Source organism: Ovis canadensis, chromosome 13 (genome assembly GCF_042477335.2).
Source record: "Ovis canadensis isolate MfBH-ARS-UI-01 breed Bighorn chromosome 13, ARS-UI_OviCan_v2, whole genome shotgun sequence".
Lineage (NCBI taxonomy): Eukaryota > Metazoa > Chordata > Mammalia > Artiodactyla > Bovidae > Ovis > Ovis canadensis.
Genome location: NC_091257.1, coordinates 66,919,580 through 66,943,940, shown reverse-complemented (window position 1 = coordinate 66,943,940; position 24,361 = coordinate 66,919,580). Strand labels below are relative to the sequence as shown.

Genomic DNA, 24,361 nt, shown 5'->3' with positions numbered 1-24,361 from the left:
TCTGTATTTCATCTTTGTTCACAGGCCTTCCAGGAGAGAAAATAAGTTCTCTAGATTTTTAAATTCTTATTTTTCTTCCCTGCTTAGTTGTTCATTTATACAGATGGAAATGGATGTCCTTTTCTCCTTTGAAAATCCAACATCTCATCAGGATTCCTAGGATAGTAGGTTCAAAATGCAAAAATGCTACCACAAGAACTAAAGGAAAAGAAATTAGTATAGTATATTAAAAATAGCTAGATATAACACAAATATCCATTCCTTCCATTTCACTCCATTGTTTAAGTCACAAGAGAAAATAATGGCATTTTTCTGCAACCCAAGTAATAGATTTGAAATGAAGATTTAATTTTGACTAATCTAAATCATACCATAGTAAATATGATCAACATAGTCATGAATCTAAATGAAAAATCATGTACATAAATCTAATTGTTGGTTAATAGGCTTATTTCCGACAGGTTCCTTGGATTTCCAAATTTTCCCTAACTAAAGGCTTTTTTTTTCAAGGTGCCATGTATTTCAAACTTGCTTCCTTAGATGATGTTAGAAATTTATGTAAGCATATATTAACCTTAAATTTATTTAAATGCTACTGACAAGGGATTAATCTCTAAGATATACAAGCAGCTCATACAGATCAACACCAAAAAAACAAACAACTCAATGAAAAAATGGGCGGAAGATTTAAATAATGAAAACATTTCTTCAAAGAAGACATACAGATGGCCAAAGGCACGTGAAAAGATGCTAAACATGTTTAATTAGAGAAATGCAAATCAAAACTACAATGAGGTATCACCTCACATTGATCAGAATGGCTATCATCAAAAGTCTATAGATAATAAATGCTGGAGAGGCTATGGAGAAAATGGAACCCTGCTACAGCATGGTTGGAATATAAACTGGTGCAGCCACTGTGGAGACTAGTATGGAGGCTCCTCAAAAAACTAAAAATAGAGCTACCATATGATCCTGTACTCCTGGGCACATATCCAGAGAAAATTCTAACTGGAAAAGATACATGCACCCCAATGTTCACTGCAGGATTCTTTACAATAGCTAAGACATTGAAACAATATAAATGTCTTATCAACAGATGAATAGATAAAGAAGACGTGGTACATATATACATAATGGGCTATTAGCCAAAAAAGAATGAAATAATGCCATTTGCAGCAACATGGATGGACCTAGAGATTATAACAGTGAGTGAAGTAAGCCAGAGAAAGATAAATATGTTATTGCTTATATGTGGAACCAAAAAAAGAAAAAAATACAAATAAACTTACTTTGCAAACAGTAAGAGACCAACAGGCATAGAAAACAAATGTATGGTCACCAAAGGTGAAAGGGGGATGGGAGGAGGAACAAATTAGGAGGTTGGGATGAACATATACTCATTACTATATATAGAATAGATAACAAGGACCTGCTGTATAGCATAGCCAATATTACAAAATATAACAACCTATAAGGGAAGAGAATCTGAAGAATACTTATGTGTGTGTGTGTATGTGTAACTGAATCACTGTGCTGTACACCTGAAACTAACACTATTGTAAATTGACTATACTTCAAAAAATTTTTATTGATGTTTACACTAAAAGGGAAACTGGTACAATAGGATCTGCATGTATAATGTAAAACTGTTCAGATAATCTGAATGTGCAGATTTAATATCACCTATTTAATTTGCAAATTATTCACAAACAGCACAGAAATGGAAAAGTTAAGTATGTCAGCTTGGAACAGAGCTGAATGAAGATGAAAGTTCATAAATAGGGCTCCCACTGCTTCAGGATCAGCTCTCAAGTAAGTTCCTTGACTTCATTATGTTTTCATATTTGTATAATACAGCACTCTGATTATTATAAAAAGTTGTGTAAATAATCTGCTAAATGTTTGTTTTAATAGACTATTTTTAGAACAGTTTTAGGTTTAAAGAAAGACTGATCCCAGAGTATAGAGAATTCCCATATTACCTCCTCTCTTTCCCCCTGTCTCCACAGTTTCCCCTATTATTTGTCTTATAATCTTATATTTGTTATAACTCGAACTAATGTTGATAAATTATTTTTAAATATTTATTTTTATTTATCATCTGGCTGTTCTGGATCTTAGTTGTCGCACATGGGATCTTTAGCTGTGGCATGTGGAGTCCAGCTCCCTGACTAGGGAATTGGGCCCCCTAGATTGGGAGCGTGGCGTCTCAGCCACTGGACCACCAGGAAGTCCTGATAAATTATTATTAACTAACTAGAGTCCACCATTTATATTAGGGTTCATTCTTTGTACTGTACTTTCTATGGATTTTGACAAATGTATAATGACGTGCTCATCATTTTAGTATCATATAGAATAATTTCACTTTCCTAAAAATCCCCTGTGATCCATCTATTCTCCTTTCCTCCCAAACCCCAGGCAATGACTGATCTTTACTATCTCCACAGTTCTTTTTTTTTTTTTGGCTGTACCACATGGCCTGTGGGATCTTAGTTTCCTGTCCAGGTACTGAACCCGGGCCCTTGGCAGTGAGAGTGCAGAGTCCTAACCAATGGACCACTAGGGAATTTCCTTTACTATACTGTCTCCATTGTTCTACCTTTTCCAGAATGTCACACAGTGGAAATCATACACTATGTAGCCTTTGCAGATTGGCTTAACATTTTAAAAATATGTATTTATTTGTTTATTTGGCTGCATCAGGTCTTAGTTGCATCATTCAGGCTCTCTACCAGTGGTACACAAGCTCCAGAATGTGCAGGCTCAGTAGTTGTGGCACAGCATGTTGGAACTTAGTTCCCAGAACAGGTATTGAACTGGCGTTCCCTGAATTGCAAGGCAGATTCTTAACCACTGGACCACCAGGCAAATCCCTGGCTTCTTCAGCTTGGCAATATGCATTTTAGGTCCCTGCATGTCTTTTTGTGGGGCTTCCCTAATCTGGGTTCAATCCCTGGATCGGGAAGATACCCTGGAGGAGGGCATGGCAATACCCTCTAGTACTGTTGTCTAGAGAATCCCATGGACACAGGAGCCTGGTAGGCTGCAGTCCTTGGGGTCACACAGAGCAGGACACAAGTGAAGCAACTAAGCAGCAGCAGCAGCAACAGCATGTCTTTTTGTGGCTTGATAGCTCTTTTTATCACTGGAACACAGTCCACTATATAGATTTATCACAGTTTTATTTACCCATTCACCTACTAAAGGACAACTTGGTTGCTTCCAAGTTTTGGCAATTATAAAAAGTGATTTTATAAATAAATTCCCTGTGTAGATGCTTTTTGTGTGGACGTAAATTTTCAACTCTTTTGGTAAATACTAAGGAGCATAACTGACGCTAAAATGATGTTTAGTTTTGTAAGAAACTGCCAAACTGTCTTCCAAAGTGGCTGCACTATTTTGCATTCTCACCAGTAATGAATGAGAGTTTCTGAAGCTCCATTCTCTCCAGCATTTGGTGTTGTCAGTGTTTTAGCCATTCTAAGGTGTATAATGGATGGCTAAACTATCACTCCAAACATTTTAGAGCACAATCCTCACTGACTCGTCTACTAGTCTGTGAGAGCCTCCAAGGCAAAGACCATAAATAATATTTTCCTCAACCTGGCATAGTGACTGGAACATAGTCAATAAGGATTACTGAATTAATGAGTGAAAGCCCTTTGGCTTTGGAGTCATAAAGACCTAAAAACAGAAACTGGCTATATCATCCACAATGTGAATGCGCACTGGGGCTGGTTTCTTTTTCTGTAATTTTTTGAGATAAAATTCACTGTTTTAAAGTATACAAAAAAATGTACTGGTTTCATCATTGTCTTCTTTCATCCTCCTTATTGTTCTAAGAGTCCTTCCTTTTTAAATCATTTCTTCATTTCACCCAAACTTCTTTTAGTCATTCTTTTTTATTAATACTTATTTTTATGTATTTGTTTGGCTGCTCTGGATCTTAGTTGCAACACGAGGCCTGTGAACTCTCAGCTGCAGCATCCAAACTCAGAGCTGAGGCATGTGGGATCTAATTCCCCGACCAGGAATCGAACCTGAGCACTCTACATTGGGAGCGTGGAGTCTTAGCCCCTGGGCCACCAGAGAAGTCCCCCTTTAACCATTCTTTAAGGTAGGTCTGCTGGTAACAAATTCTCTTAAGTTTTCTTTCATCTGGGCATGTCTTGATTACCTCATTACTGAATGGGATTTTCACTGGATATAGATTTCTAGGTGATAGTGCTCTCTCAGCACTTGAAATGTAACAGTCAAGACATAAACTTAGGCTTGGAATGACTATTTTCAAGTTAATTTAAAATTCTTATTCTACTATTGATACTAATTGGCTATCTTAAAGTTTGGCTTGTATTTTTTTATCCTTTTCCTTTAAAACATTTTAAAATTAAATATGCTTTCAAATCTTACTTAGTACTTTTATATAAAAACAGTTTTTAATCACTTTTTACACCAAAACAACTTCAAGTTTTAGGTTAAATTAATTCACTAATTCGAAAGGTTCCATTTATCCAGCTCCCCTCCTCCCCAAATGATAATAAAACCAACTAAGCACCAGGAAGTCAAGTCACTCACCATGTGTCTGGCAAAGCTCCCACTGGGACCAGTGCTGCGTACTAGATGCCCTTCAGAAGGGAAGTTAAAGTTGCCAGCATTGAGGTTTTCTCGTGTAGAATGATTACCAAAGAGAACGAATGGCTGCCTATTAGGGCTAGAGTGGCAAATCAAAAACATGTGATTAGTGAAGAGATTCCTGGCCAAGGAAACTTCTAAATGAGTACATTCTTGGGCTTCTCTGAGTGGCATCCTACAGTTTGAGCAAGGTGATCAGTACAGTCCACCTAATGCTCCCTGTTAGTTGAGAAGAGAAGACATAACTAAACCCACACCACATTTATATTTCAACTTCTCCTGCTGCTTAAGGAGAAAGTTCTATAAGTTTGCTGTTCATGATGCTGAGACGGAGCAAAATCCCAATTTTATACAGTAGCATTTTGATAGAAATATACATTTTCCAGAATGATAGCAGTTGTGATACACTAAAGACAGACAACAGAGCTGTTAACCATTCCTGTATAGCTTTTAGGAGGGAAGGAGGAAAGCCCAGCTGCAAACTTTCTCATGCCTATTCCTGCAACCATCCCCCCTTCTCCCTCTTTCCTCTTGGCTGCAATGCTTCCTTGTAGTTTCTGTGCTTTCCACTCTGCCCTCTATAGTCCATTCCCCCCTGGCAGAGAAGACAATCTTTTAAACACACAAAGCCTTTACTTTTAGAAGGGCTGAAATTTCTCAGATGGCCAACAAGGACTTACATGGTCTGGCCTAGACAATTTCCTCAGCTCCATGACAGGCCACTCTCTCCCAACTCCCCCTTTCAGGCAAACTCAAATTTATTTTCCTTCACACACATTTCTTTTATGTTTCTGATATCTTCATCTCAGGACCACTGCTTTTTTTCCCTTAATTATTCTTACTTATCATTCACATCTACCCCCAGAGGTCAGCTCTGGGGTGTGGTCTTCACAGTAACCATGTTCTTTTCTCCTTCAAGGAATCAGAGTTTTGCAATTACATATTTTTTGTGTGTGAGGATGTTTGATTAATGCCTTATTTCTCCACCATGCTACACACTCTATGAGGGAAGAGACTGTGTCTGGTTTATTTTCTAATCATGTATCTGTTGTTTAGTATGTCATGCCTTCTCAATAAATAGTCAATGACTATAGGGTATTTTAAAAAGATATTTTCTGCTACAGATTGAATGTTGTGTCCTTCCAAAATTCAACTTGCTAAAATCCAAACCACCAAAGTGATGGTATTAGGAGGGAGGGATTTGGGGAAGTACTTAGGTCATAAGGATAGGGCCTTTATGAACAGGATTATAAAACAGACTTATAAAAAGAGGTTCCAGAGAGATCCCCTTGCCCCTCCTGCCACATGAAGTTATAGTGAAATGACAGCCATCTATGAGAAAGTAGGCCCTCACCAGACACCAAACCTGCCAATGCCATGATCTTGGACTTTCCAGTCTCCAGAACTGTAATGGAGAAATAAATGTTTGTTGTTTATAAGCTACCCAGTCTATGATATTTTTGTCACAGCAGCTAAAACAGACTAAGTCAGCTTTCTTTATCCCATATCCTTTCCTGAAAGTGTCCTTATGATAGGGGCAGAGTAAAGGGACAAAGTGAAAGTGAAGTCGCTCAGTCATGTCTGACTCTTTGTGACCCCATGAACTGTAATCCACCAGGCTCCTCAGTCCATGGAATTTTCCAGGCAAGAGCACTGGAGTGGGTTGCCATTTCCTTTTCCAGGGGATCTTCCCAACCCAAGGATCGAACCCGGGTCTCCTGGACTGCAGGCAGACGCTTTACCATCTGAGCCACCAGGGACAAAGCAGGTGATTAAACAGTTAATCCCACTAGGAGACTGTAAGTAGAAAGAATATGGTAGACCCCTGTAAGTTTATGATTACTCAAGAAAGTAGGTTTGCTTAACCACAAAACCATGCAACAGGAGCACAAAACATGCCCCCAAACATTAACACACTGGTGACATGAGACCCACATCTTGCCCAGTGAGCTCAGTAAGCTAGGGCATGCTCTCCGCACCCATCAAAAAAACAACAATTTGTGGACCTAGTTTGACCATGTAGGGACAAGAAAACTCTCCTGCTCAATCTAGAGGAGGAGCTGATAATGGAAGCATGACTTTTACTCCAGAAAGCCAAAGACGATCTTGCCCTCCCTACTTTCTATGATTATAAAATTGGAGCCCAGAAGGTTCTTGGAGATGTGGTATCTGTCAACCGCTTCTTTGTAAGCCTCAAAAGCATTCTATTCTAATAAATCACTTCTTACCTATTACTTTGCCTCTTGCTGAATTCTCTTCTGTGCTGAGACATAAAGGACTATGGTACTAGAGCTCTCCGGAGCCCCCAAAATGACACGTTTCACTTAAGAGTATGCCATGAGGAAAATCCTTTGCATTTCTTTTCACTGTAAGGCATCAAACTGTGGTTCTTAAAAGTAAACATGACTCTGATTCTATTCCGATGCTTAATTTAAGCTAAGTGACACACTGAGCAGAAAAAGATGATTCTGAATCCTAGTCAAGGTAGTCTGTCTCCTTATCAGATTGGACTGGAATTAGAGAAGAAAAGAAAGGAAAGATCTACTCTCATTTATCAGCCTCTTATCCATCAGAGGCCAGACAGACTACAAACCACAATCACAGAAAACTAAACAATCTAATCACATGGACCACAGCCTTGTCTAATTCAATGAAACTATGAGCCATGCCATGTAGGGCCACCCAAGATGGACAGATCATGGTGGAGACTTCTGACAAAATGCGGTCCACTGGAGAAGGGAATGGCAAACCACTTCAGTATTCCTGCCTTGAGAACACCATGAACAGTATGAAAAGGCAAAAAGATGGGCACTGAAAGATGAACTCCCCAGGCTGGTAGGTGCCAAATATACTACTGGAGATCAGTGGAGAAATAATTCCAGAAAGAACGAAGAGACGGGGCCAAAGTAAAAACAACACCCAATTATGGATGTGACTGGTGATGGAAGTAAAGTCTGATGCTGTAAAGAGCAATATTGCATAGGAACCTGGAATGTTAGGTCCATGAATCAAGGCAAATTGGAAGTGGTCATACAGGAAATGACAAGAGTCAACATCGACATTTTAAGAATCAGCAAACTAAAATGGACTGGAATGAGTGAATTTAACTCAGATGACCATTATATCTACTACTGTCAGCAGGAATCCCTTAGAAGAAATGGAGTAGCCATCACAGTCAACAAAGGAGTCCTAAATGCAATACTTGGATGCAGTCTCAAAAATGACAGAATGATTTCTGTTCTTAAGCCATTCAATATCATGGTAATCCAAGTCTATGCCCCGACCAATAGTGCTGAAGAAGCTGAAGATGAACGGTTCTATGAAGGCCTACAAGACCTTCTAGAACTAACACCCAAAGAAGATGTCCTTTTCATTATAGGGGGCTGGAATGCAAAAGTAGAAAGTCAAGAAATACCTGGAGTAACAGGCAAATTTGGCCTTGGAATATACAGGGCAAAGGCTAATAAGAGAACACACTGGTCAAAACAAACACCCTCTTTCAACAACACAAGAGAAGACTCTACACATGGACATCACCAGATGGTCAATACTGAAATCAGACTGATTATATTCTTTGCAGCCAAAGGTGGAGAAGCTCTATACAGTCCCCAAAAACAAGACTGGGAGCTGACTGTAGCTCAAATCATGAACTCCTTATTGCCAAATTCAGACTTAAAGTGAAGAAAGTAGGGAAAACCACTAGACCATACAGGTATGACCTAAATCAAACCCCTTATGGCTGTACAGTAGAAGTGACAAATAGATCAAGGGATTAGATCTCATAGATAAGAGTGCTTGAAGAACTATGGACAGAGGTTCATGACATTGTACTGGAAACAGGGATCAAGATCATCCTCAAGAAAAATAAATGCAAAAAGGCAAAATGGTTGCCTGAGGAGGCCTTACAAATAGCTGAGAAAAGAAGAGAAGCAAGAGGCAAAGGAGAAAAGGAAAGATATACACATTTGAATGCAGAGTTCCAAAGAATAGCAAGGAGAGATAAGAAAGCCTTCCTCAGGGATCAGTGCAAAGAAACAGAGGAAAACAATAAAATGGGAAAGACTAGAGATCTCTTTAAGAAAATTAGATACCAGGGGAACTGTTCATGCAAAGATGGGCACAATAAGGACAGAAATGGTATGGATCTAACAGAAGCATAAGATATTAAGAAGAGGTGGCAAGAATACACATAAGAACTATAAAAAGATCTTCATGACCCAGATAACCACGATGGTGTGATCACTCACCTAGAGCCAGACATTCTGGAATGTGAAGTCGAGTGGGTCTTAGGAAGCATCACTATGAACAAAGATAGTGGAGGGGTTGGAATTCCAGTTGAGCTATTTCAAATTCTAATAGATGATGCTGTGAAAGTGCTGCACTCAATATGCCAGCAAATTTGGAAAACTCAGCAGCGGCCATGGGACTGGAAAAGTTTGCAGTTTTCATTTCAGTCCCATGGGAAAGCAATGCCAAAGAATGCTCAAACTACCACACAATTGCACTCATCTCACATGCTAGTAAAGTAATGCTCAAAATTCTCCAAGCCAGGCTTCAGCAACACGTGAACCGTGCAAGGTTTTAGAAAAGGCAGAGGAACCAGAGATCAAATTGCCAACATCCACTGGATCATGGAAAAAGCAAGAGAGTTCCAGAAAAACATCCATTTCTGCTTTATTGACTATGCCAAAGCCTTTGACTGTGTAGATCACAATAAACTGTGGAAAATTCTGAGAGAGATGGGAATCCCAGACCACCTGACCTGCCTCTTGAGAAATCTGTATGCAGGTCAGGAAGCAACAGTTAGAACTCGACATGGAACAACAGACTGATTCCAAATAGGAAAAGGAGTACGTCAAGGCTGTATATTGTCACCCTGCTTATTTAACTTTTATGCAGAGTAAATCATGAGAAACGTTGGACTGGATGAAGTACAAGCTGGAATCAAGATTGCCGGGAGAAATATCAATAACCTCAGATATGCAGATGACACCACCCTTACGGCAGAAAGTGAAGAACTACCAAAGAACCTCCTGATGAAAGTGAAAGAGAGTGAAAAAGTTGGCTTAAAACACAACATTCAGAAAACTAAGATCACGGCATCTGGTCCCATCACTTCATGACAAAGAGATGCAGAAACAGTGTCAGACTTTTTTGGGGGGCCTCCAGAATCACTGCAGATGGTGACTGCAGCCATGAAATTACAAGACACTTGCTCCTTAGAAGAAAAGTTATGACCAACCTAGACAGCTTATTAAAAAGCAGAGATATTACTTTGCCAACAAACATTCATCTAGTCAAAACTATGGTTTTTCCAGTAGTCATGTATGGATGTGAGAGTTGGACTATAAAGAAAGCTGAGTGCCAAAGAATTGATGCTTTTGAACTGTGGTGTCGGAGAAGACTCTTGAGAGTCCCTTGGACTGCAAGGAGATCCAACCAGTCCATCCTAAAGGAAATCAACCTTGAATATTCATTGGAAGCACTGATGCTGAAGCTCCTATACTTTGGCCACCTGATACGAAGAACCAACTCAGTGGAAAAGACCCTGATGCTGCGAAAGACTGAAGGCGGGAGGAGAAGGGGATGACAGAGGATGAGATGGTTGGATGGCATCACCACATCAATGGACATGAGTCTGCATAAACTCCGGGAGTTGGTGATGGACAGGGAGTCCTGGCGTGCTGCAGTCCATGGGGTCGCAAAGAGTTGGACACAACTGAGCGACTGAACTGAACTGAACTCTCATTTATTGATCAGAGGAACTATCCCCAGCTTGGCCCTCCTGATTATTATGGATGCTGAGGAAACAGTATAAGAAAACAAGTGCAGCAGCCCTCATGCTCCCATGTCCTCCTGGGGCTGGACCTTTATGCTGGATCCCTTTTATTCCCTAAAAGCCACAGTTGATGCCTGCCAAGCCCTTAGACACCCTGCTTCCTCTAGTTTTGCTAGGCTAGGGATGGAATAAATTCCTTTCTTTAGATTTTAGCAAGTTACAATGTTTTAAAAGCCAGTTTAATATAAAACTGTTTTTAATACATAAATACAAAAGGAGTGAAAGATTTTATAGAGTATGGATTTCTTACTCTGTAAGAAAATCAACTCATAGTTTCTTGATCCAGCTTCTAGACTAAGATTCTCCCCTCATTTCCACTCCCTTATCAACCCCATTTTCTCTATTACCATTCACCTTTCTTTCCCAAGTACCTTACCTATTTTCAGTTATATGACTGGAGATCATTCCATGACTAAAGTAACTTCTGAATGGCTAAAAAAGAAGCCAACATTATACACATTAAGATCACAATTTTATAAAATAATCACAAACCCCTGATATATGCATGCAGGTATATAAATAAAGTGTGTCAAAGAGACAGAGAATGAGAAAAAGAGGGAGAGAGATGTTTGCAGATTTTTACAAGAACACAAGAGGACAACACGAATTTTGGGGATGGCAAGCAAACAAAAATTAGCAAAGGAAAAAGACAAATGGCTGCAAAAGAAAAAGAAAGGAAATGGAAGGTGAAGAAAAGAAATTCTTGTCAAATTTTTAGTTTTTAACTACTGAAAGGAAGTTGGAAGAACCACCATTTGTGTTCTAAGTTACTAACCATAAAGGAATTTTTTTCTTCTATTAAAATTTATTTCTATACTTTTCAATAATTAGAATTATGTTACTTCTATAAATTACAATATATGTTAATTCTAATAATACTAATTTAACATCAGCAGTGAGAAAGAATCCAAGGGATAGAAGTACTGACAGAAGTTTCCCAGGAAACCACAGAAGTACTTCTCAGCTTTGATGTGCATAGTGCTAAACACTAATCAAACATTAATATGCAGGATCTATGTCAAGAGTTCAAAACTTCAAAAGGCAATCTGAATCTCCTTAAATAATACTGACTGTTTCCCCTTCAATTTAAATACATAATATATGCTTATTTTAGAACACAATAAAAACACCTACAATCTCTAAGAACTGTTAACATTCTGGTATATTTTCTTCAAGTCTTTTTTGATGGTATAGTCATAGAATATATATAGATTGTACCAAAGTTTATTAAAAGTCCTTTATTCTTGGAAATTTATATTAATACTAACTTTCTTATATCATGAATAATACTGCAATGAATTTATCATAAATTTTATCTATAGTTCTGATTATGTCCTTAAGGCAAATGAAATTACAGGGTAAAAAGGCAGAATTATATTGCTAAATTGGTTTCAAAAAAGTTTGATCAATGTACACTTCCACTTACAATATCTGAGTGTGCCTATTTCAAGGTAAGCACTGTCCATTAAATGTCCTTTTAAAAAAATGCTGACAAATGAAAAATGGTACCTCACTGTTGTTTTATTTTACTTTGATTTTTAATGAAGCAGAATATTTCAGATATGTTCAATGGCCATTTGGACTTCCCTTTGGTCATTAACTGCTTATTTACATCCTCTGTATGTTTATTAATTGGAATTTGTCTTACTGATTTGTAAAAACTCTTTAAAAGTAATGACAGTTAAAGTTTATTAAGGGTTTACCATGTGAACTATGATAAGCATTTAAATATATTATCTCAAATACAGTTGATCCTTGAACAACATAGGTTTGAACTGGACAGTTCCACTTACATCTGGATCTTTTAAAATAGTAAACACCCCAGTAATATATGATCTGCAGTTGGTTGAATCTGTGACTGTGGAACTGCAGATGCCAAGGAAACACAGATATGGAATGATAGAGTATAGGAGGGGTTGTGTACACAAAAGGCTGACTTTAAGTTACATGCAGAATATTGACTGTGTGGAGGGTCTGGGTCCCTAAAACCAGTGCTGTTCAATGGTCAACTGTAATCCTATGTGTTTCAGTCTATCATGATACCCTCTCCACAGATGAGCTGGCTAATTAAAATGTGTACCAGGTCACCGAGCTAGTGAGCAACATAGTCAGGATTCTAACTGGATTTGGGGCCAAGAGATAAAATTAGATTCATATCTCACATCATATACACAAGAAGATTTCAAGTAAATCAGGGATCTAAATTTAAAAAATTAAACCATACAAGTACTAAATGGGTAAATTCCTCTTTAACCTTAATAAGCCTTTCTTGTATATATGATTTAAAATCCACAGGCAATGTAAGAAAATATTAATAAATTTATATTAAAAGCCTGCATGGCAAGAAACCACCATAAACAAAACAACTGATAAAAAGGAAGAAATATTTTAAATATATATCATAGACAAAAAGTTAATAGCCTAAATATATATAAAGAACTCAAAAAAACAATGGACAAAAGACCTAAAACCTGTATTCTATACCTTCAGTTAATAATACTGTGCCAATATTAAAATGGGAAAAAGACATGAAAATAAAATATAAAATGGCCTTCAAACATATGAAAAAGTGTTGAAGCTTAGTCATAATTAGAAAAACACAAACTAAAATAATTCTAAGATATTACTTCTCATCTATGAGACTATCAAAACTTAAAAAAAGTATGACAACACATTCTACTGGGGAAGCTGTGGCAAAACAGGCACTCTCATATGTTGCTAGTGGGAATGCAAATCGGTACAACCTTTCTGAAGGGAAATTTGGCAATAGCTAACACAACTACAAATGCACTTACCTTGTGACCCAGCAATCCCATTACTAGGTATACAAACCTCCAACAATATGAAAATACATAAGCACAGAGTTATTTACTACGGCACTGTTTGCAATGGCATAATACTGAAAATAACCTAAATACACATACCTAAGAGAGTGGCTGAGTAAATTAAGATAAATCCACACAATGGAGTACAGCTGAACACATGGGTTAATGTGTGTGTAACTTATAGTTGGCCCTCTGCATTCGCAGTTTCTCCGCATCCAATTATGAATTCAACCAAATCGTGAACTGCAGTACTGCAGTATTTACTACTGAAAAATATTCATGTATCAGTGGACCCAGGTAGGTCAAGTCTGCATTGTTCAAGGGTCAACTGTACTACGAATATAACAAAGAATGAGGAAACTCTCAATGAACTGACCTAGAGAGAGTTCTAGCATACATTGAGAAAAGTGTTAAAAGAGCAAAGTAGAAATGACTACATATAGTATGCTACTCTTCAATGAAAGAAAGAAGAGTTTATAAGAAAACAGCAATGTATCTGATCATTTGTGCAAAAGAGACAGAAAAGAGTTTATCAGAGATTTGTTACCTGTCAGCAACAGAATGGGTAAAAGAGAATGGGAAGAAAGGGAATGAGAACAAGGTGGCAAGAGACCAGGAGTGACACTTGCCTGAGCAAACCTTTGTGAATATTTTTCACTCTTAGAATCAGTAATGACAGAAGAAAAAAAAAGAATTAAAAAAAAAAAAGGAAATGTGCATCAGTAAGAGGTGGGCCAACTTCAAGTGGCCTAATATAGAGGTAACTGGAGTCTCTGAAGGGAGGGAAAGAGGACTGAAAAAATAATAGCCAAAAACTTTCCAAACTTGATACAATTATAAATCCACAGATCCAAAAAGTTCAACAAAACCCAAGCATATGAAGTATGATCAAAATTACAGTCAGACAGGACTTTCCTGGTGGTCCACTGGTTAAGAATGCCAACACAGGGGACACAGGTTCGATCCCTGGTCCAGGAAGATTCCACGTGCTGCAAGGAAAGGCCCATGTGCCACAACTACTGAAGCCTGTGCACTTCAAAGTCCACACACCACAACTACTGAGCCCACACCCCACAACTACTGAGCCCACATGCCGCAGCTACTGGGCCCTCAAGCCACAACTACGCAACTACCGAGCCCACACGCCACAACTACCGAGCCTACACACCACAACTACCAAGCCACACGCCTTGAGAAACCACTGCAATGAGAAGTCTGTACACCACAATTGTAGAGTAGCTCCTGCTCAGAGCAACTACAGAAAGCAATGAAGCCTTCACTGCAATGAAGACCCAGGGGTGCCAAAAATAAAAAATCAATAATTTTTAAAAATGAACAGTTAAAAAATTGTAGTTAGACATATGGTAATCAAATTACTCAAAACCAGTAATGAAAGAGAAAATCTTCAAAGCTACCAGAGGGGAAAAAGACCAGTTATATGGAGAAGAACAAAGAAAAAGATAAAAGACATCATCAGAAACAATGGAAGTGAGAGAGTGAAACAACATCTTTCAAGTACTGAAAGGAAAAAACTGTCAACCTAGAATTCCATACACCACAAAAATACTTTTAAAAATGAAAGTGAAAAAAATATTTTCAGACATACAAAAGCTGGAATAATTTTCTTCTGAATTATCAGAAGATTCACACTACAAAAAATGTTAAAGGATATCCTTCAGGGAGAAGGGAATTATACCATATGAACATCTGTGTCTAACACAAAAAATGAACAGCACCAGAAATTTCAACTGCATGGGCAGATATGTAAGATTTTTAAATTATTTAAAATCTTTTATTTTTAAAGATAAAAAGATAATTGACTAAAAAAGAATAACACCAATATACTGTGGGGTTTATAGCATAAGGTAAAAAAGATAAAAGTAAAGTGTATGGCAACAAAGATAAACTCCAGTTCTAAAGAGCAGGAGTAGGGCTTATACTGGGTCACAGTGAAACACAGGAGAACTGAAGGCTGGCAGTCCAAACCCAAAGTAAGCTCAAGTGCAAGCTCAAGATCTCTTTGATCCTGCCTGTTGACTAGTTTGGGGAACAGTTCTGTACCTTAGTTCTTGATTTACATACCTCAGTTTACTCATGGAATGGTTCCTAGCCTGAACCTAGCAACTTCACTTTGTTGTTTGCTTAGAAAGAAAGCTTGTCATCACCTAGAGGTTCAACTGACAAAGGTGTACTATTCATATGTGAAGAATTATTCCTAGGCTTATTAACTGGTGCCAAACAGAATTCCTGACAAGGACACCACCTCTAAGAAATGAGTATCTTTATTATAAAAAAACTGGCACAGAAAAACAAAAAAGCTGGAATAATTTTATATATTCATATATATACATTCTTATATATATATATAGGAGGCAGCACAGAAACTAAAAATTTCTTTACATCATGCAACAAAGTTTAAGAATATATATATTTTTAATATATATATTAAGTTTAAGAATATAGGGGGTGGCACAGAAACTAAAAATTTCTTTACATCATGCAGCAAAGTTTAAGGAAATGATAACCAAATTAGGATTGGTAGTGTTGTAGTCTGAAATATTTTTAATAAAAATTAAAAAATCAGCCAATTTCTTCTTTCTTTTTGACCCTTCCTTTACATACCTCACCAGCCTGAGATTCAGACAATTCTAGCAAGAAGGGAATTTCTGTGTCAAAATTAGCGAAGAAGCTAGTCCACTGATATTCAAAAGCCACCAAATCCTAGAAAGAAAATGAAAAAGATAATGCGTTTGGTCATTTAAGGAGATACTTTAGAAAACCAGACTCATGAAACCACATCTGATCTCAAAATACCAGACTATTTAAATACATTGTTTAAAGGGTAGTAGCAAACTACTGATACCTGTTATGTTAAAAACATTATGCCCAGTGAAAGGGGCCAGACATAAGAGACTACAATATATGGAACACTCAGAAAAGACAAATCTAGAGAGACAGAAAGTAGACTAGTGGTTTGCTTAGGTAGGGCTGGGAGTGGGAATGAAAACTGACTACAAGTGAGCATGTTACCGAATCTCAAGGCCATGTGCCTGACACAGTGAGGCCCGTCAATACTAAAACGTAGAGTTTGGAACAGACGAAGGTTTATTACGGATTGATACAAGGAGATGGGTGGCTCATGTTCTAAGAACCCCAAAGTTACTGAAAGCTTTCAGCAAGCTCCTTTAAAAGCAAAAGGTCAGTTAGTTGTTGCAGACTTCTTGGTGTCAGATCCTTTGTTCTTGAGGTGAGGTCATACATAGTTAGCTAACGATGTTCCTGTAAATCTCTACCAGATTTTAATGTTAATTCTCTGTCCAGATAAGAAAGGGCAAAGTCCTAAGGTACAATTTTCACTCTCCAAGGTCCCAGTCCTGGCTAAGAGAAGACATCTCAGTTGGCAGCACCTTCGGGGCCTGCTTCCCACATCCTGCCCAGCTATCATTCCTGAGGGAGCCAGGCCCCCAACCTAACTGGCCCTCCATCTCCTCAGGTCGCTTAAATAGGGGAGACCAGATCTCACAGACTGTGACCAGACAGACACCCACTGCTGGTAGGTTGGACAGACAGGGATGGGGGAGGAGGTTCACTACTCAAGGCCTGGCCCACAGTTAGTGGAAGACCTTAGTGAGGGCTCTGGAGCCCTCTAGGAATGGGTGAGCTGGAGGGCCTCCAGAAGAAGGCCTGAATCTGCCTCTTAACTCACTCTCTACCTGGTGACTACCACACCATTGACGGCTGACTGAATCACTTCCCTAAGGGTCACTCATTGACAGCAGATTGCTGAGGGGTGGGGGTGGGAGGAGCAGGGCAGCACTGAGGCACCAACCAATGGCTGAGCAAGACGGCCTGCCTAGTTACAGGGTGTGGAGTAATGAGGTACAGTAATGGCTGCCTGTTAAGGGCTGTGCTCATCCCGCTCTGTTGCAAGCACAAAGGAACTCTCTGGATTGACGAAATGTAAAATTCAAATTGTGGTGATAATTGCATCGTTCTGTAAATTTACTAAAAATCATCGAATTGTATACTTAAAATGGGTAAATTTTGTGGTATATAAATTATATTTCAATAAAGCTTTTTTTCCTTTAAAAGCTATTTTTAAAAAGGACAATCGGCAGTCCTTGTTGAGAGGGAGTTATTTATGAGGCAATGTAAAGCTATTTACGAGACACTGTACCTATTAAGTATCAAAAGGGTTACAACAGTGAACTTTGTTCAAGGCCAAATTAGTTGACTTTAGTTAGAAGTTCAGTGGGGTCAGAGGTGACCCAGAGCCCTTTTCTCCCTCATCCCCTCCTCCTAGGGGTAATGCAAATATGTACCTTACCTGCTGATTCTCCTCCATATACAGCCCGCCTCCTTCCCCTATCCCAGCTGGTTTTAAGCGTCCTCTCTGAATTCATTCCTGTCGCCAACCACTACACGCTGCTTTGTGTTCCTGGCTTTTCTTTAAGGCATCATCCATCAGCTAATCCAAAATATCAGCTATGACTTGCTTGATCTTTGGCCTTATTTTGAAGTGACATCCTTGGCCCTATTTTGAAGTCACTGTTAATTTGCACTCAAACTGGATAGTAGTTTTCTTATTTTTAATAAACCAACCCCGCCCTTATATTTCTTTTGGTTGCGCACTTTCTTCATTACTGCTCACAGTGATTCTCTAGTTGCAGTAAGCGGAGGCTACGTTGTGGTGAACGCTGAGGAGCACAGGCTCTAGGCGCAGAGGCACTTGTAACTCACAGCCTCAGTAGTTGTGGCAAATGGGCTTAGTTGGTCCTCAGCATATGGAATCCTCATGGACCAGAGATCAAACCTATCTCCCCTGCATTGGCAGGTAGAATCTTATTCACTGTATCACCAGGGAAGTCCCTGGATAGTAGTTTTCACTGGCCATCTCACACTGTGTAAGTGTACATGACCAGCACTCACCTTGCTTATAGCAGGCATTCTGTTTGCTGCACTAAAATTGACTGACTGGATCTATGCTCTTTCCTACTCACCCCTTTAAGCATACACAAGTACTCAGACCTATGAACTCTGTGTTAATCATGCAACGACTCTACACCTGGCCTCAGGCATAAAGCACCATGAACCCCTGCAGAGAATACTTAGTGTAAAGAATAGTCTCAAGTGTCTTCACTATTTTGATGCCTAGATGATCTATATTTTATTTATGATATATATATTACATTACATGTAATAAATATTATTTATACTTACCAATATTTAAATTATTTATATTTACTATTATTATAGTCAGCAAAAACATGACCGGGAGCTGACTATGGCTCAGATCATGAACTCCTTATTGCCAAATTCAGACTTAAATTGAAGAAAGTAGGGAAAACCACTAGACCATTCAGATATGACCTAAATCAAATCCCTTACCATTATACAGTGGAAGTGAGAAATAGATTTAAGGAACTAGATCTGATAGACAGAGTGCCTGATGAACTATGGACAGAGGTTCATGACATTGTACAGGAGACAGGGATCAAGACCATCCCCAAGAAAAAACAAATGCAAAAGAAGCAAAGTGGCTTTCTGTAGAGGCCTTGCAAATAGCTGTAAGAAGAGAAGAAAAGCCAAAAGCAAAGGAGAAAAGGAAAGATATACCCATTTGAATGCAGAGTTCCAAAGAATAGCAAGGAGAGATAAGAAAGCCTTCCTCAGTGATCAGTGCAAAGCAACAGAGGAAAATAGAATGGGAAAGACTAGAGATCTCTTCAAGAAAATTAGAGATACAGAGGCAACATTTCATGCAAAGATGGGCTCAATAAAGGGCAGAAATGGTATTGATCTCACAGAAGAAGAAGATGTTAAAAAGAGGTGGCAAGAATACACAGAAGAACTATAAAAAAAGATCTTCATGTCCCCAATAATCACAGTGGTGTGATCACTCTCCTAGAGCCAGACATTCTGGAATGTGAAGTCAAGTTGGCCTTAGGAAACATCACTACGAACAAAGATAGTGGAGGTGATGGAATTCCAGTTGAGCTATTTCAAATCCTGGAAGATGATGCTGTAAAAGTGCTGCACTCAATATGCCAGCAAATTTGGAAAACTCAGCAGTGGCCACAGGACTGGAAAAGTTTGCAGTTTTCATTCCAGTCCCAAAGAAAGGCAATGCCAAAGAATGCTCAAACTACTGCACAATTGCACTCATCTCACATGCTAGTGAAGTAATGCTCAAAATTCTCCAAGCCAGGGTTCAGCAATACATGAACCGTGACCTTTCAGATGTTCAAGTTGGTTTTAGAAAAGGCAAAGGAACCAGAGATCAAATTGCCAACATCCAATGGATCACTGAAAAACCAAGAGAGCTCCAGAAAAACATCCATTTCTGATTTACTGACTATGCCAAAGCCTTTGACAGTGTGGATCACAACAAACTGTAGAAAATTCTGAAAGAGATGGGAATACCAGATCACCTGACCTGCTTCCTGAGAAATCTGTATGCAGGTCAACAAGCAACAGTTAGAACTGGACGTGGAACAACAGACTGGTGCCAAATTGGGAAAGGAGTACGTCAAGCCTGTATATTGTCACCCTGCTTATTTAACTTATATACAAAGTACATCATGAGAAATGCTGGACTGGATGAAGCAGAAGCTGGAATCAGGACTGCCAGGAGAAATATCAATCACCTCAAATATGCAGATGACATCACCCTTATGTAGAAAGCTATTAAAGACCCTCCTGATGAAAGTGAAAGAGAGTGAAAAGGTTGGCTTAAAGTTCAACATTTAGAAAATGAAGATCATGGCATCTGGTCCCATCACTTCATGACAAAGAGATGCAGAAACAGTGGAAACAGTGGCTGACTTTATTTTTCTGGGCTCCCAAATCACTGCAGATGATGACTGCAGCCATGAAATTAAAAGACACTTACTTCTTGGAAGGCAAGTTATGACCAACCTAGATAGCATATTCAAAAGCAGAGACATTACTTTGCCAACAAAGGTCCATCTAGTCAAGGCTACGGTTTTTCCAGTGGTCATGTATGGATGTGAGAGTTGGACTATAAAGAAAGCTGAGTGCCGAATAAGTGATGCTTTTGAACTGTGGTGTTGGAGAAGACTCTTGAGAGTCCCTTGGACTGCAAGGAGATCCAACCAGTCCATTCTAAAGGAGATCAGTCCTGGGTGTTCATTGGAAGGACTGATGTTGAAGCTGAAACTCCAATACTTTGGCTACCTGATGTGAAGAGCTGACTAATCGGAAAAGACCCTGATGCTGGGAAAGATTGAAGGCAGAAGAAGGGGACGACAGAGGATGAGATGGTTGGATGGCATCACCGACTCAATGGACATGGGTTTGGGTGGACTCTGGGAGTTGGTAATGGACAGGGAGGCCTGGCATACTGCAGTTCATGGGGTTGCAAAGAGTCGGACACAACTGAGCAATTGAACTGAACTGAATACCACTGTGTACTTCTCTATGCCCATTTTATATATGAGGAGACTGAGGTACTAAACAGTAAAGTAACCTGAGGATGCAATACTAACAACCAGCAAAAGTGAAACTATATCTAGGTGAGAGATATCTAGAGCCTGTATGGTTTCCACCAGACACATTACTCTCAAAATTTTTCCACTTGCATTTGTGGAAATGGATTCTGTGTATGGAGGTAGAATTGGTTTGTTAGATCTGATGATGAAGAAGGGAAAGTTTATCTGCTCAGACTCAAGGCCAAGTTCAGAAGACAGGCCCAGATACATAACAAGGTCAGATAAGCAGCAAAATTCTGTAAAATTCAAGAAATATGTCAGTGCACTTTTGCCCTTGCCCATTAGGGAAGGACCCTGAACTTCAGACAGGACTCTTGGCCCTAGACTGGCATCCAGCAGTGTCTGCTCTCAAATGACTTAAAGGGGGAAAAGAAGTTTAATTTCAAGTATTTTTAAGAATTATATTATATAATAAATGTAAGAAAACAAAAATAAGTAAAATAATATTTTAAAAATATATAACTGTACAAAAATAATAACCAGTAAGACTACCACCTGAAATTTCTAAGACACACAAATAAAAATTATTTTACAAAGATGGAAATATACTCTACTTTTTTACTTTTCTCACCAAACATATTTTGAACATCTTTCTAAATCAAATCTCAGAGCAGTCTGCATTTTCTCTTTGCGGGATCTGACCAAGAAGCAGGTAGCTGTAGGCAGTCTGGCCATCAAAGACTGGCCAGTGAGATTTAAGGCCTAGATGCTAATTCTGACTGTAAGGTTATCAGTCTTAGCAAAGAGAAAACACATATGACCAGAAAATGTATTTGGATAGTGAAGAGGAAAAGGGTTTTTAAAAGAAAGCTTTGGAGGCTATGGAGCAGCTGAGCAAGAGATGAGAGAAAAAAAAAAAAAGTAGATTTTAAGAGGAAATATAGGGACTTCTCTGGTGGTCCACTGGTTAGGAATCCATCTGCCAATGTAGGGGACACAGATTGATTGCTGGTCTGGGAGGATCCCACATACTATAGGACAACCACAGTTGAGCCCATGCACAACTGCTGAGCCTGCTCTAGAGTTCACAAGCTGCAGCTGCTAAGCCTGCATGCTCTAACTACTAAGCCCATGCTCCACAATGAGAAGCCACCACAATAAGCCTGCGTACTGCAACTGGACAGTAATTGCTTGTAGCAATTAGAGAAAGCCTGAAAACAGCAACAAAGACCCAGAACAGCCAAAAATAGATAAATTTAAAATGAACAGGTAATATGGGTATGGATTGACTCCTTTTTTTATAATATTTTATCAGCACAAGTCAGGACTGAAATTGCATTTTAACTTCTTTTGGTTGTTGGATTTGAGTTTTATTAGCGCATGTAGATTCACCTCAGAGATCCCTTTACAAATTTATGGTCATTTTCATACATATTTATCATACTTAGGGTTTACTGAAGCTCCTGAGTTTGTGGATTGATGTATTTCATCAATTTAGAAAGTTTTTGGATATTATCAACTTAAATTTATTGCCCCATTTTCTCTCTACTCTCCCTTCTGGGACTCCAATTATACTCGGACTCCAATGATTTACTATGTAGATCATCTGACACTGTTTGGCAGATACTGGATACTGTGCTCTGCCCTTTTTGTTCTTTTTCTCTCTGTCCTTCAGTTTAGAAACTTTCTACTGACTTATCTTCAAGTTCACTGAACTTTTCTTCATTGGTGTCTAATTTAATAAATTAGCCAACTTAATAAATCCCCCATTTTTATACCCTACATTTTTCATTTCTAGCATTTTCATTTGGTTCTTTTGATAGCTGTCAGGTCTCTGTTAAAATTCCTCATCTCTTCACATATGTTGTCCCATTTTCTTCCAGATTGTTTAGCACTTTCATCAATCATTTAAACTCCCCATTGGTCAATTCTAACATCTGGGTCTACTTCTATTGACTATTTCCTTTCTTGACCACATATCAAATTTTCTTGCTTCTTCTTATAATTTTAAAAAAACCCATATGCCAGATGTTTCGCATAAAAGAACAGTAAAACCTGACGTAAATACCACTCATCTCTAAGAAAGGGCCACTAGATCCCTCTCTTTCAATAGATCACTAAAGCAGAGAACTAAGTTAATCTGATCTGTAATTGATCAAGGCCTGGATCTTGTAACATTTGTTCAGTTCAGTTCAGTCGCTCAGTTGTGTCCGACTCTCTGCAACCCCATGAATGGCAGCATGCCAGGCCTCCCTGTCCATCACCAACTCCTGGAGTTCACTCAAACTCACGTCCATTGAGTCGGTGATACCATCCAGCCATCTCATCCTGGGTTGTCCCCTTCTCCTCCTGTCCCCAATCCCTCCCAGCATCAGAGTCTTTTCCAATGAGTCTACTCTTCGCATGAGGTGGCCAAAGTACCGGAGTTTCAGCTTTAGCATCATTCCTTCCAAAGAAATCCCAGGACCGATCTCCTTTAGAATGGACTGGTTGGATCTCCTTGCAGTCTAAGGGACTCTCAAGAGTCTTCTCCAACACCACAGTTCAAACACATCAATTCGTCGGCACTCAGCTTTCTTCACAGTCCAACTCTCATATCCATACATGACCACTGGAAAAACCGTAGCCTTGACTAGATGGACCTTTGTTGGCAAAGTAATGTCTCTGCTTTTGAATATGCTATCTAGGTTGGTCATAACTTTCCTTCCAAGGAGTAAGCGTCTTTTAATTTCATGGCTGCAGTCACCATCTGCAGTGATTTGGGAGCCCCCAAAAATAAAAGTCTGACACTTTTCCCACTGTTTCCCCAACTATTTCCCATGAAGTGATGGGACCGGATGCCATGATCTTTGTTTTATGAATGTTGAGCTTTAAGCAAACTTTTTCACTCTCCTCTTTCACTTTCATCAAGGGGATTTTTAGTTCCTCTTCACTTTCTGCCATAAGGGTGGTGTCATCTGCATATTTGAGGTGATTGATATTTCTCCCAGCAATCTTGATTCCAGCTTGTGCTTCTTCCAGCCCAGTGTTTCTCATGATGTATTCTGCATTTGGTTTAAATCCAAACTTTGATAGTGATTTCGCTCAGACAATCTTCTGGAAATCTCTTTTCATTTCACAGCTAAGCTATCGGCTTTAGGAATTACGGACAATCTCTCCCTGCTTTACAAGCTGGCTATCAGCTTTTTGGGTGGCTAAGAAGTTCTCTTTGCTCTCCAGTCCCTTGGTTCTGTGTATGTAAAGAGATCCTTGTCTTGCTGCCTGTCCCTAGCCTTAAAAGGGCAGCTGCTTGTAACTTGCGAAGACTTGAAATGCTGCCAAAGGGTTGCTCTCAGCTCTCATCTCTAATCCAGGCTATAGTTGAGTATCAAGTGCTTCAGGCAAGATGGGTGGACTAACCTGAACACTTGTGAAGACCTATGGTATAGAGATGAGGGTAAGTGTTGACTCACTCACATATAGCCATTAAAAGGCCTTTAAAAGGTCAACTGATTTTTACTGATCCCTGTGTATGATAAATTTCTCTTCCTCATGCTGTTTCATCAAAAATTAGAACAGCATCCTATGAAGGGCCCTATTTTTCAGAAACAGAGTTCTTTGTGGTTTCT

The 24,361-nt window shown here is 39.0% G+C and overlaps 1 protein-coding gene across 7 annotated transcripts in view; it reads right to left on the bottom strand.

Moving 5' to 3' along the window:
- The window catches only part of DNAAF9 (dynein axonemal assembly factor 9), a 173,396-nt gene that overhangs the window by 91,265 nt on the left and 57,770 nt on the right, over positions 1–24,361 (bottom strand). For 4 of the 7 annotated variants that reach the window (XR_011248201.1, XM_069548086.1, XM_069548087.1 and 1 more), the window contains 4 exons: positions 15,925–16,023; positions 10,854–10,909; positions 5,993–6,043; positions 4,582–4,717 (listed from right to left, as the gene is read on the bottom strand). Coding sequence is in view for 6 of the 7 variants with exons in the window: in XM_069548086.1 (XP_069404187.1) it covers positions 4,582–4,717; positions 5,993–6,043; positions 10,854–10,909; positions 15,925–16,023 (342 nt within the window). In the remaining variant the exon portion in view is untranslated. The remainder of the gene's footprint in view (positions 1–4,581; positions 4,718–5,992; positions 6,044–10,853; positions 10,910–15,924; positions 16,024–24,361) is intronic. The other 3 variants (XM_069548088.1, XM_069548089.1, XM_069548091.1) reach the window with 1 other exon arrangement.